Source organism: Brachyhypopomus gauderio, chromosome 19, assembly GCF_052324685.1.
Source record: "Brachyhypopomus gauderio isolate BG-103 chromosome 19, BGAUD_0.2, whole genome shotgun sequence".
Taxonomy (NCBI): Eukaryota; Metazoa; Chordata; class Actinopteri; order Gymnotiformes; family Hypopomidae; genus Brachyhypopomus; species Brachyhypopomus gauderio.
The window spans coordinates 2,045,414-2,060,120 of record NC_135229.1 but is presented as its reverse complement, the minus strand read 5'-3'; the positions used below and the strand labels follow the sequence as shown (position 1 = coordinate 2,060,120).

The following is a 14,707-nucleotide window of genomic DNA, read 5'->3' as shown; positions in this document are numbered from 1 at the left end:
CAATGGCAATACGTAAATCCCCTGAAATTACAGGTATATACGCTGGAGGGGTAGATCACCGCCTGTCTTTATTTGCAGATGATGATGTATTGTTTTTAACTAATTTAGAGAGGTCTGTCCATAAAGTGGAACAAATTCTGAAGACATTTGGTAAATTTTCAGGGTACAAAGTTAACCAAAAGAAAAGCTCCATGTTTTTACTGAATAAAAATAACACTACAATACAGACAAAATTTACATGTACCTATGAAGGCTTTACTTATTTAGGAATAAAAATAAATCCAGACGTGAAGAAGATAGTTTCCATTAACTATGATCCTCTAATAGATGGGGTGGTGGAATCCCAAGAAAGATGGGGCGAGATGCCAATGATAGGTCGCATTAATATTATTAAAATGTCCATTCTTCCATAATTCTTATATCTTTTCCAGTCCATCCCATTAAACATGCCAGCCTCCTTCTTTTCTTCCCTAAACAAAATTTTAACCAAATTTATATGGAATAATAAGCGCCCCAGGTTGCGTCTCACTCTTCTCTACCTGCCCTATGACAGAGGAGGGCTTAGATTGCCTAATCTCAAGCTATACTACTGGGCAGCTCAACTCTGGATTGCCACGTGTTACTTTTCCACAATAGATACACCTGCCTGGATATGCATTGAAAACAAAACAAAGCTACCCGTAACATCTTATCTTTATTGAGATGAAACTAAACAACTATTAAAAGACACAAAAAACCCTTTTCTCAAAAATACTCTATTAGTTTGGCATCAGTCACATATAACACTGAGTGAAGCACCTACAATCTCGTGTCTAACACCTATTTGGGGAAATAAGAGATTTAAACCGGGAAGAGCAGACATGGGGTTTAAGATTTGGTTTAATAAAGGCTTGAAGACAATTGGGGACTTGAACAATGATGGAGTGTTGATGTCCTTTGAACAACTGGTTAGTAAATATGGCTTACCCAAAAAACACTTTTTTAAGTACTTACAAATTAGAAGTTTTATCACCACCCTATTAAAATCCACAGCTGAACCCTCACTTTCCACTATAGAGAATATAGCCATATAAGGTCATGGGAAGAGAGGCCTGCTCTCTAAATTCTATAACATTTTACTTCTTGCTTCAAAAGAAAATAGTCTCTCATATCTCCAATCATGGAGGAATGATCTGCAAACAGAAATCTCTGTCGACGAGTGGAACAGCTCATGCTTGTTGGCACAAACACAGACTATTAACAGGGTACCCGCGGGTCCTTAAAAAGTCTTAAAATGTCTTAAATTTAGTTTTCCATATTCAAGGCTTAAAAATGTCTTAAAATGTCTGGAATTTTATGAGGGGAGGCATTAAATTATTATAAGTGTGTGTTGTTCAGTTGTTCTGGCGCGATGTGAACTTTGCCGAATCCTCCAATAGTATACGGCGCGAGACTGGGAGACTCTCTCACCATGGCTCTCTCATCCTGGCTGCACCGCGCTGGTGAAGTTCCGTTATAGTATCGCGTGATAGGAATTTCTAAATAAAAGTAATAAATGCAAATTTACCGTTTCTACATAAATAACTACATATACTACTTATACCTTCACTCTTTGTATTTACGAAACATCCCATATGGCATTATAAGGATGTTTGCAAAGGATTTGAAAACTTCAATGCACATTAAACTTAATGTTTTGCAGATAAAATTCAGGTAGAAATACATGAAAACACACAAACAAAATATTTCCATTTAGAACTTTATTTTTGCAAAAGCCGCATGGCTTCCCCTCTTTAAACACTGTTCAATTTACAGTTGATTGGTATTCCCAATTTGTCAAGCATTGTTCATTGTTCCCATGCGAAGTTTACAATGCAGAGAACTTAACAGGCTATTCTTAAATGTTTTCCTCTCCATAAAGTAACTTTATGAACATATACACTGCCAATACAAGACTAGAATGTAAGATTCGTTTGTCTACAAAAACGAGGTATTTTAACTTACACTAAACGCTGGCGTCGGCCATCGTTTTGCACACGAACGAGCATGCGCGAGATCAGGAACGCGTTTGTGCCATGGCCAGGCAGCCACGCACACGCAGCCACGGGGAGGTGGTCTCTTTTCTCGAGCCGTACCCTCCTCGAATCTAGCGCTAATGCAGAAAATAACCGCTCCAGGGTCCTAGTGCTAGATAACTAGCGTTGGAGTATACGGCCTCAACAACGTCAACAATTTTCGTTCGCCAACCACCCCCCCCCCCCCCCCCCCCCCGTCAACGATGTGGAACATACCTGCATCCCCAGTAATAGTATTATTTTTTCTTGTGAGAGGTATTAAAAAGGTCTTAAACGTCATTGAATTTGAGATTTTAAAATGTGCAGATACCCTGATTAATACCAGGTTCAGATTATTACAATACAAATGGTTATTTAGAACCTATATTACCCCTGTAAAACTTCACCATTTCAATTAAAATATTCCTGATGATTGTGTAAAGTGTGGTGCTGATAGAGTTACTCTACTCCATTGTATGTGGAAATGTAGAGAAATCCAGATTTACTGGAAAGAGGTTATTACATATATTTCTCGTCTGATTGAATGTGATATGCCAATGGATGGTAAACTTTGTTTGCTGCATATCTTTCCTAATGACTCGAGAGGGATTACAAAACGGAGGAAACTGGTCAATTTTTGCCTGTTACAGGCTAAGCACGTGATCGCACTGAACTGGAAGGACACTGAGAGACCCAAGATAAACCAGTGGATTAAACAAATGTCCATAAACTTGGCAATGGAGAAACTGACCTATATATCAAAAGGGAAGCTCAAGGGCTTTGAAGACATGTGGTTACCCTTCTTACAACTTGTAAAAAGCTGTAACATTCAAACATGAATATGTATCAATAGAGTGATTATTGGGTTTTAGGGTGGGGGGAGGATTTGTTGTTGTTTGTTTATTGATTTATTTTATAAATATATATAAAGATATTTGTGAGAAAAAACAGTGTAACCTGCAATCCAGGAATTAAATGCAGCAAGCTGGATATTTTCTGTTTTATTTTCTTATACCTCTTTGAAAGATGTGTTTAAAGATGATTTTACTATTAAAACACAACTGTCACTAATAGTTAGTAATTAACTCAAGCTACTGCGTATGACTGCTACGCCCCTTAAAGGCTTAGCAGTGTAGACCAGAGCTTCCTCATTTCTAAAAATGGCTTAGAATGGACTAAAGTTATTAAAAAAATATCTGAGTAAACTTTTAAAGTGAATTGTTTACAAGTTTATTTTACAAATGTAGAGATAATCTACATACACTGTATCAAATTAGCTTTTCGTTTTGTCAGTGTCTTTACTAGTAGACTGGACTGTCATTGAAAATGTTCAGCAAAGCAAATGTCCTTTGGTCAAAACTGACCACACTGATACATCTGGATGATTCTTATTAGCATAAATGACTGTCTACATTCCCATGAAGAGGTTAATAAAGCTCACTTTCATTTACAGATGCTTACATACACTGATCAAAAGTGATTTGCATAAATTACCTTGTAGTTATTTTGTGTTTCACTCATGTCTAGGACATGTGAGCTTGTGACACAGATGTGTTCTTGCAGAAAGTTTGATTCAACAACAGTGAGTTCAAACACTGGGGTGGTGATTTCCATGCAGAGGATGAATGAGAAATGAATCGCATTTGTATATTGTTGTGTCCCCTAGGGCCAGGTCAACCCAGGGCCAGTTGAACCTAGGACCAGGTCAGGCAGACCTCTCCCAGATCTCATCAAGCAGCATTGTTATAACATTCATATTTCTCTGAAGGGTCTTCAGTTCTTGTTCCCTGAAAGTCCAACGAGGATCTGACAGCCTCTTAAGGTCCATAATATGTCTAAATCTAACAAAAGTAGCATGACGCTTTGGCGTGCTGCTGCAAAAGACATCCAGCTTCTCCACGAGGACGAAGGTCACACAGAAGGTCCCACAGCGCTGGTTTGGTTATGAGGCTCATGATATGAGATACAGGTAAACATGAACAAGGACAACTGAACAGAAACTCATATCACCAACATTACCATAAGCATCAACAAGAGAAGACAGGATACACGAGGAAATAAATACCAAACTAAGTGAGCAAACACAACTAGAAACAGCTGAAACCAATAAGAGAGGGCGTGATATAAACGAGAGACATCTAAAAAGAACGAGGTACATAGAAAAACAAACAATGACATGACGGGCAGGTGGAGGTAGGGCCAGATATAAAAGAGAGAGAGGAAACCATGTGAGAAAAATAAGAACCGAAGGAAATATTGATTATATTCATGTGAGTCATGGGAGTCATGGCCTGGTGGTTAGGGAACTGGTCTTGTGACCGGAGGGTCATGGGTTCGATTCCCAGACCTGAGGCCATGACTGAGGTGCCCCTGAGCAAGGCCCTTAACCCTCAATTGCTCACTTGTATAAAAATGAGATTAAAATGTAAGTCACAGGTTAATCATGCCCATGCAGACACTATAACACAGTCTGTGTGTAAAGTACTGCTTGCACTGCTTAGTAATTAACTGTAACCATATTGAAGATGTTTTTCTGTAAGACCGAAGTCTTCTGTGCAGTAGCAGAGTTAGAGATAATATTGCTTATCCGTTTCTATGCATCCTTAGTTTTTCTACATACACACTTTGAGTATAAAGAATCTGGACTGAGAGAGACAGTTCAGAGTTACTGCATGAAGCGTAAGCTTCACATCATACTTTTATACTTTTATATTTTGTAACTCTTGCTCTCAAATAAATACTGCTTAATATATTATCAGACCTCAACTTCTGTGCTATCAATTCTACCACAGCACACAACTCAGACCAAGTGTGTGTACACCAACCCAGGAAGTGTGTTTATCATTTGTGACCTGCAAGAAGTGTCACATGTGCTGTTACTCTCTCATGGATTCTGTCGTTTATTTTGTGTTTCTTCTCTGCATCTCAGGTAAGATAATAATAATAATAATAATAAGTTTATTTTTTATAGCGCCTTTCACAAACCCAAGGTCGCTTTACATGAACATGGTCATATATGAGAGAGGAGAGTTAGGGAGTATCAGTGAGAGTGGTAGTAGTGGGAGAATAGGAAGGTCTACATGAACATGGTCATATATAAGAGAGGAGAGTTAGGGAGTATCAGTGAGAGTGGGAGTAGTGAGAGAATAGGAAGGTCTTTACATGAACATGGTCATATATAAGAGAGGAGAGTTAGGGAGTATCAGTGAGAGTGGAAGTAGTGAGAGAATAGGAAGGTCTTTACACGAACATGGTCATACATAAGAGAGGAGAGTTAGGGAGTATCAGTGAGAGTGGTAGTAGTGGGAGAATAGGAAGGTCTACATGAACATGGTCATATATAAGAGAGGAGAGTTAGGGAGTATCAGTGAGAGTGGGAGTAGTGAGAGAATAGGAAGGTCTTTACATGAACATGGTCATATATAAGAGAGGAGAGTTAGGGAGTATCAGTGAGAGTGGGAGTAGTGAGAGAATAGGAAGGTCTTTACATGAACATGGTCATATATAAGAGAGGAGAGTTAGGGAGTATCAGTGAGAGTGGGAGGAGTGAGAGAATAGGAAGGTCTTTACATGAACATGGTCATATATAAGAGAGGAGAGTTAGGGAGTATCAGAGAGAGTGGGAGTAGTGAGAGAATATGAAGGTCTTTACATGAACATGGTCATATATAAGAGAGGAGAGTTAGGGAGTATCAGTGAGAGTGGGAGGAGTGAGAGAATAGGAAGGTCTTTACATGAACATGGTCATATATAAGAGAGGAGAGTTAGGGAGTATCAGTGAGAGTGGGAGTAGTGAGAGAATAGGAAGGTCTTTACATGAACATGGTCATATATAAGAGAGGAGAGTTAGGGAGTATCAGTGAGAGTGGGAGTAGTGAGAATAGGAAGGTCTTTACATGAACATGGTCATATATAAGAGAGGAGAGTTAGGGAGTATCAGAGAGAGTGGGAGTAGTGAGAGAATAGGAAGGTCTTTACATGAACATGGTCATATATAAGAGAGGAGAGTTAGGGAGTATCAGTGAGAGTGGTAGTAGTGAGAGAATAGGAAGGTCTTTACATGAACATGGTCATACATAAGAGAGGAGAGTTAGGGAGTATCAGAGAGAGTGGTAGTAGTGGGAGAATAGGAAGGTCTTTACATGAACATGGTCATATATAAGAGAGGAGAGTTAGGGAGTATCAGAGAGAGTGGGAGTAGTGAGAGAATAGGAAGGTCTTTATATGAACATGGTCATATATAAGAGAGGAGAGTTAGGGAGTATCAGTGAGAGTGGTAGTAGTGAGAGAATAGGAAGGTCTTTACATGAACATGGTCATACATAAGAGAGGAGAGTTAGGGAGTATCAGAGAGAGTGGGAGTAGTGAGAGAATAGGAAGGTCTACATGAACATGGTCATATATAAGAGGAGATAGTTAGGGAGTATCAGTGAGAGTGGAAGTAGTGAGAGAATAGGAAGGTCTTTACATGAACATGGTCATACATAAGAGAGGAGAGTTAGGGAGTATCAGTGAGAGTGGTAGTAGTGAGAGAATAGGAAGGTCTTTACATGAACATGGTCATATATAAGAGAGGAGAGTTAGGGAGTATCAGAGAGAGTGGGAGAATAGGAAGGTCTTTAGCTGAGCTTTGAAAATAGGAAGAGAGGCAGAGGAGTGAAGAGAGGAAGGTATAGAGTTCCAGAGAGTGGGGGCAGCAACACTGAAAGATCTGCCACCCATAGTGCTGGTTCACTCCTATGAACCACCTGTGTGGTCTTCAGTCTCATGGGTGTAACTGGTCCTTTATTATCTGACCTATTTCAGAGTGCAGTGTGGCCACAGACATCTCTGAACTGATCTTCACTTTAACATTGTACATACATCCTACCTGCTCAGTACTGAGATACAGACAGTCATCTTTGTGAAGCAGTTCCTCAATAAGAGTTGTGTGTGTGGGTAGGTGGGGGTGTCTGCATGGTGTGTGTGTGTGTGTGTGTGTGTGTGTGTGTGTGTGTGTGTGTGTCTATGAGGGTGGAGTTCTCTGGGTGGTAAGTAAGGGAAGAAATATGTGTGTATGAGTTGAGGTTGTTAGCGTGGTGTGTGTGTGCGTGTGTGTGTGTGTGTGTGTGTGTGTGTATGACAGTGAGATGGTCTGTAGGTCTGCCTGCAGTTCTGTGGTGTGAGATGTAATCAAGAATAAACTCCTTGTATGTCGAGCAAACACAGTAAATTAAACCTGATTCTGATGTTCCAGACACTCACTGGTTCTATTTCCTCTTACAGTTAGTACATTTATGGCAGATCACAAACTGATTTTAAGATGCAGGACATTTGGGATATTCATCCTGAGAAACATCTCAGTACTAAACACCTGTTTCCTTAAACTGTTCCTAAGTTCTGATGATGAGGAAGGTAAACCATCAGAACTCAGTTAATGTCATGTTGTCTTGAGTACAAACTCAATTCCAAGTGTGCTTGTTTACTTACTGATGTTTTTGCAGATTGTGGTAAAAGGATTTGTAGTTTGACTTATTTTAGCTTTATGTAGTTATTAATGAATCAACAATAATTATGGTAGTTTACCGTCACTAGAAGTTAATGATAGAAAAATAGATCTTTTTAGAAACACACATGCACATTCTTTTGAGTCTTCAGGCAGTGTTGAGTCAGTGAGCGCTAGCTGAGTTGTAATGGGAAGTTCAAGAAAGCGGTCAGTGTACCAATGACTTGATCCTTTACGCAGTCAGATAAGTGCTTGTACATCCTCTAACATGGTCTTATGATCTCAGTAGACAAAGTAATGCAGGAAGTAAGAAGACATGAAGTATCTTTTGATTGTCATTTTCTTTGTTCAAGGTTAGTAGTATTTATGTACTGAAGGTTTTACTGTATACAATGTTGTGCAAATAATCCCTTTATGTATTAATGAACACTAAAGTGTTAAAGTGAGGTGGCACCTTTAAGAAAGAAATGTGAAAATACGTGGTTAGTACTTAGCAGCGATAATATTCAGAGTTTGTTGCTGTAGGGATCAAGCGGACTTGGACAGAGAAGAAGTTAACTCTTCAGACTGGAGGTTCTGTCACCATCCTGTGTCATTACGACAGACAATTTATTCAGCACAAGAAATACTGGTGCTATCATGCTTATGCAGCGTACAATTTCTGCAAGGTTCTGGCGTATGCAAATACCACAGATGGCAAAGTGACTGTGACTGACAACCCAGCTCAGAGTTTCTTTAATGTCACGATGAGAGATCTAGAGGAGGATCATACTGGAACGTACTGGTGTGCTGTGGAGATTGGAGGAATATTTCAACCAGATGTTACAGAGCAATTTTATTTCACAGTCACATCAGGTATGTGATACACACTAAGCCCACCACTGATGAATCAATCCTGGTGTTCAGCAGGACTTGAATGAAAACTGTTCACGTTATTTCAATATGACAGGAGTGAATTCAACACTCCACAGATTTGAATCCAACACTGTATTTCTCTCCCAGTATTTCCTTCAGTTAACTTCTGTTTACCCTCCACTGTCTGCAGGCCTTGTTGCATATATTTTGCAATTAGTAAATCAATATAGGCCTACAATTACGACAGTAAAAAGACCGTAAAGTAGGAGAAGGAGTTATAGGCTACTGAGTGTTGTCATTACACGAATGCAGATGGCCATTTTTCACAGGTAATGGGGAACTTCCCGTTTCTTCTTTCACAAACGAATGTGTTAATTTATGTTGTCTAACAAAACCTATACAACAGAAAACATTCAGCTTAAAACATAGATTTGCAAACTTAACTACCTTAATTATTTGTATGTGGTCATCCTCACGTTATCTATCATTGATTTGGGCTAGTGCGACTAGTTTATCAGGTGACCAGTCGGCTAAAAATGCTTAGTAGTTTGGTGCGGTATGAGACATTTTACTGCACAAGAAAATGATTTCACGTTGGGCTTAGAGGGCAAACGGTACGATTTGACTTGATGTGTATGTGACCTGGCTGGTGGGGCACGGGAGAAGAAGTCTATCTGTGAGCGTGTGTGCTGTGCTGAAGACGCTTCCTTCCATTCGCTGAACTGAACTGCTGCTGCAGCGCATCTGGTGTTAAAGGAAGAGAGAGGTCGGGTGTGTGCGAGGTGGTGGCTCATTTCAGGGCATTGTTTTTAATCGCTCAGGTTTTCAAAAGATCATTTCAAACCGACCTCAGTAAAATGATTTAAAAAACTGAAGTTTCAAATGGGCACTTTCGTTGATAAAGGGCAGAGTTGGTGGTGCTTTAGCACCACCTGATATCTATGTGTGCACGCCACTGCTCCCAGTAACCAGAGGCGGTCTTTGCATAGAGGCGTGGCTAGGCAACTGCCTTGGGCTCCTCCCACTGCAGCCCACTGTAGGGGCCCCCTGATTAGCTGATTTATTTCTCACATATTAATGTTGATGGGCCCCCTAGCTAATTTCGCCTTGAGCCCCCAAATTGCTAAGTCCGCCACTGCCAGTAACTAGTGATTAGTAAGATGTACCATACCAGTGGATTTGAGCACTTGATGCAGTCTCAGCTGTGTTCTGTGTTCAGCTCCTGCGGTGTCAGTGAACAGGAGCAGTGTGAGTGGAGAGGAGGGGAGCAGCGTCAGTGTCCAGTGTCTCTACAGTGCTGCATATCAGAATAAACACAAGCAGTGGTGCAGATCTACACAATGTACATTTGTGTTTTAATGAAGTAATTAAATGGTGAAACTATATGTCGACTTAAACCAAGACAGCACTGACTAGAGATAGAATAACTGACCCAGTGTCTGTGGTGTGATACTAGATTTGGTCCCAGTGTAAAAGAGTAGAAGTGAGTCAGTTTGACTCTTTCATATTTGGTCTCTGTTGTGTCCTGAATGCAACATTCTCAGTATGGAGAACAGAGGAAGCAACCAGAGATCATCTTAATGAAAAATGTTCTCACTGATACCACAATGTGTCTGAAAGGTTAAGTTGTTCATTCTTTCCTCATACTGACAGGGACACCTGACAATGACAAAACCAGCATCAGAAAGATCACACCACAAACCAGACCAGGTACCATCACTAATATTGATCTATAGTTTATGTAACCAAGTAATATATTACATTTGATAACTATTAAGTTTTTTATTCTTTCTTCATAGGGACAAAGACAACTGACAATAAGAAAACCAGCATCAGAAATATCAGTCCACACACCACTCCAGGTACCAGAGCAGATAGTGTTATGTTCACAATCACAACGTGTTTGATGTTATGAACTAAGCTGGTTAGGTTGGAAAACTATTACTACTTTAATCATACACACTACTACACAAACATATTTTAAAGTACATAACCGGTAAACATGCTTGTATCACATTTCTCATGTGACAAGGCTACACAGAGCTTCCTGTGTCGCAGCGTCATAATTTGGAGTAATGTACATTTGCCTGGGTGGTGTGATGTTACCATATCTATGCGATTTTCCCAATAAGTGTAATTGAGAAATATAAATAATGATCTCAAAATGTCCAGAAAGAGAAACATCGGTACAGATAGAAGGTGTTTCAAGAAAGATGGGGAAGCGATGTTTGCGCTTCAAGGAGAAAAACGGGTATGAAGCGGTGGCGGTTGTCAAAGAGTACAATATATGTCGGCATTTTGCGACCAAACACGGAGCAAAGTATGCCAAAATTAGCCATCAAGAAAAACGACGAATTGTCAAAGAATTAAAAAGCAAACTGCGATCGCAACAGAATGTGTTCAAAACCACAAACGAAAATGCAGTAAAAGCTGCTTTGTTGTGGCTGAAGAAATCGCCGTGCTTCAGTCTTTTTCAGAGGGAGCTTTTTTGAAGCACAATTTTCACAGTAATTTGATATTTCAAGTTTTGAACAAAGTAAATGTGATATATTTGATCATTTTTCTTTATTCACTTGGTTAGTGAACAATAGTTTGATTGTTGATTGATGGAGTAATGTGAGTTTCATAACCTAACAAATTTAAAGGATTTATGTTATAATAACAGCAACAAGCAAACATTTTTTTACATTTACGCAAATATATCTGTAATATTTGTAACTTGAATAAGTAATAAATTCAGAGGTATTTAACATTAAGGAGTAGGTACATTTATAAGTTACATATGGCCCTCCATGGGTAACGATTATGCTGATGTGGCCCGCGGTGAAAATGAGTTTGACATCCCTGGTCTAAAACATTACTGCAGTGAGTATACGTTTGGTCAATTCTGTAAGAGTTAATTTTAGTTTTCTGGTTAACAACCTCACACGTCGTCTTCTATCTGTTTAACACCATGACACCATAATTATTCCTGACAGTGTCACATTTTCTCATACAGCTGGAACTCACAGCAATACAACTGAAAACAAAGAACAAACCCATAAGAACATGTAAGACCCTTCACTGTTGATCACTTCCACACATCTGTTGATCACTTCCACACAGCAAACATATTGTTGTGCCAAAACACATCTTTGACCAGATAAATGTATTAAACATCACTGGTTACACTCCACAGTGATGTAAAATACAAGATATAAACTCTATATTTACTCTCCTCTGATGAATTTAGTAAGAATTGACTTGTGTTAACAAATATGTCGCCTCTACAGGGAAGAAAGGATCACAGTCATTTGCAGTCTGATGGGGGTGGGACTTCTGCTGACCGTTCTGGTTTGTAGCATCTGTATGTCAAAGAGGAAGTGTAGTAAGTGTCCCTGACGTGGGTAAGACCTAAAGACATTTGAAGCTATTGCTATTAAAAACATCCTGAAAGGCAGCGTTGATTTTAGTTATTGTACTTAAGTACTCGTTTTCACTTCACTGTAAACACGAACACTGCACTGGTCAGTCATGGGTCACTCACAGGATGTGTGTGAGGGGTTTTAAGAGTGTTGCTTGAGTGTCAGTGTCTCTATAGTAGACTGGACTGTCATTGAAAATGTCCAGCAAAGCAAATGTCCTTTGGTCAAAACTGACCTCTGATATCTTATGTGAAAATGGTTTATGTCAAACAAAGCAACAGAGGAGCTGTAGTTTCACTTGCAAACACCAACTCCAAAATGGATCAACTCTGATCAATAAATGTTTCTAAAGTGTCTGGGGAGTGTAGTTTAACTGGCTATTAACTAACCGATATTATCTAACTATCACTTCAATCATATCCAGAAGTACCAAGGTCAGCCGGCTCTGCACAGACAGACACACACACTGCAGCCGCCACGGTTAGTACTGAACTTCATGTGTGGTCCCTGTCATGGTACTGATTAGCTGAAAAACAGGGAGTTCCGAATTACTTCTTAAAATGCTTAAAACTCTCTCCTGCTCTTTCAGTCTGATGATACGGTGATGTACAGTTCAGTTGGTTTCAAGTCAAAGTAGTCTAAACAAAAGATCTTGGAGAAGGTCTGATTATTCTGAAACAATCATTAACACAAACATATCAATTGTATTGTTGTTGTTATTTCTCCTTGTTTAGAGGGTCTGATGAGATGCATCATTATTGTTTGTGTGTGATAGCTAACAGTACAGTATAAACTGGCTTTAGTTGTCTGTAAGAATTACGTATTAGGCTTCACTGATAAATCCATGTTAAGTATCTTGGAGATGAAGTAAAGCTTTTAATAACCAGCAGTTGTGCTGATGAAGACGTTGGCTGATCTTCATCCTTAACTTCTCCCCTGTTCCAACAGCCTCCAGGTGCTCATGATGACATCATCTACACTTCTGTTGCTAACCGTTAAAACTCGTGTGTTGGTCCTATCATTGCTCACCAAGCAGACAGTAAGTACTCTCATTTAACGTCATCATTTGATCTTATTCATTCATCAACAACTTCTCCAGTAATTTTATTTAATTTCCAATTTTTACTTAATTTTTATTTAAACACTTTTGGGATCTGTAAGGTATCAGACTTGTTGTCAGAATACTAAAACTGCTTTATAAGGCAGATATAGACTTGGACGTAAGAGAACAGGGCAGTTATGGGGTGTAGTTCTTTAGTTCTTTTACCCCCCTCCTCCCAGAATGTTTAACCCCCATCACATGACCTGACGTGGCAGGGCCTTAGTGTTGTAGGAACAGAGAGAAACAACACCTCAGTGACTTCAGTAACTTCAGCTGGCCTGTGAACTTTATTCAGGAGATCCTCATTTGAATCTTTTCAGTGAAGCATTACTACTGGAAAATCAATTTAATGATGAATATGACTGACAACAGTGGAATGACATCAACTTACAAAACACCTCAAGAAGTTCACACACACGTCTCACACAGTTCCAAGCCTGCTGTAGTAGTCAGTGTCCCTTAGTTGACATCTCACTGTCACCTGAACCCCGCCAGGTCTCACAAACCAATCACGTCTCCTTCTAACTCCAGCCCACAATCAGCAGTTCACTCATTATTATTTGCACCCGTGTCTCATTTCAAACTGTTTAACCCCACAGGGTCCTGAGTTCAGTGTTTCACATCGATGGTCTGAGACGCCTCCTCACTGATGAGAGTCCTGTGTGTCTCCCCTCTTCTGTAATCACACCTCCTTTACTCTCCTAATTAAACACTGCATCGTTTGTCTCTCTCCACTCACTCAAACTACAGTGGAACATTTAGTCTATGGTGAAACAATGTTTTCAGAACTTACCCTTTTGTTCTAACTGAATTAGTAATTACATGTATTGTATAAATTGTTAACATTGATGCATTTGTTTTAGGTAAAAAACATGTTTGTAATTTGTTTTAAGATTATTTTTTGTCTAAAGCTTTGGATAATAAAAAATAATAGTATGTATTAAACTTCTAAATCTTCAGAAAACTACTGAAACCTTTGTGCACACTTTCACAGCTGTACATTGTGCACACAGCATCATGACACATAAAGCAGCCACAGAGACATTCAGAATAATTACAGAACTAAACATAAACCTTCGATATAAATATCAAATGTGATAAAAACAGACTCGGACAAAAACAGAAACGTATGGCAAGCCGTTTTAGCTTTTATTCCTTTTTTCTTGATATCAGGAATTAAATTAATACATGTGAAAATACAATTTCCACTAGTACAAATTTAATTACTGATATCATAAATTAAATTCATTCAAGTAAGAATAAATTTTTCACTAGTAAAAATGTTATTTCTACTAGTAAATATTTAATTTCTACTAGTAAGAATTTAATAATTACATGTACAAATTAAATTTTTGATTTTCAACTGGATGGATTTTCAAACAATTTTTGATATCAACAATATAAATTTTACTAGTGAAAATTATATTTTTGATATCAAGAATAGAATTCTTACTAGTAAAAATTAAATTCTTACTATTCTTACTAGCACTTTTCTTAAAGAGACCACATCAAGTATTGTCTAGTTCAAAAAAAAAGTAGAGCTTGCTCCTTTCTTCATGGAGTCATGCACACAAGATTACTCCTTACTTTAAGTGTGGGCTTAAACTCTTGTAAATTCAGCCAATTTAGGTTTATCACAGATTATGAGGAGAGTCAGACTACTTCATAGGGAAATGTAATGGAGGCTTGCGTGGAGGTTGCCAGACAACTTGCTACAAGTAGAAAAATCAAAAGCTCTGTTGTCTTAAGCGTCAAAAATGACCCGCCACCACATTTAACTGAAGAGACTGCATATAACCCCTTATTGATCTTTTTTCAACATGAAGTT

At 38.8% G+C, this 14,707-nt stretch overlaps 1 protein-coding gene across 3 annotated transcripts; it reads left to right on the top strand.

The window, feature by feature from the left end:
* The first annotated feature begins 7,279 nt into the window (after positions 1-7,279).
* Positions 7,280-13,702, top strand: LOC143483063 (CMRF35-like molecule 8). 3 transcript variants are annotated; one of them, XM_076981755.1, is made up of 9 exons: positions 7,280-7,871; positions 8,044-8,373; positions 10,027-10,083; positions 10,173-10,235; positions 11,372-11,423; positions 11,646-11,706; positions 12,202-12,257; positions 12,726-12,816; positions 13,479-13,702. In XM_076981755.1, the coding sequence occupies exons 1-9, from the start codon at positions 7,835-7,837 to the stop codon at positions 13,527-13,529; spliced, it is 798 nt and encodes a 265-aa protein (XP_076837870.1). In that variant the 5' UTR covers positions 7,280-7,834; the 3' UTR covers positions 13,530-13,702. The 3 variants fall into 3 exon arrangements, 2 of the variants coding, with proteins under 2 accessions (XP_076837870.1, XP_076837871.1); XM_076981756.1 differs by having other exon boundaries at positions 7,282-7,871; positions 11,646-11,740; XR_013122378.1 differs by lacking the exons at positions 7,280-7,871; positions 8,044-8,373 and adding an exon at positions 8,385-8,702 and having other exon boundaries at positions 11,646-12,257.
* The last annotated feature ends 1,005 nt before the right edge of the window (positions 13,703-14,707 follow it).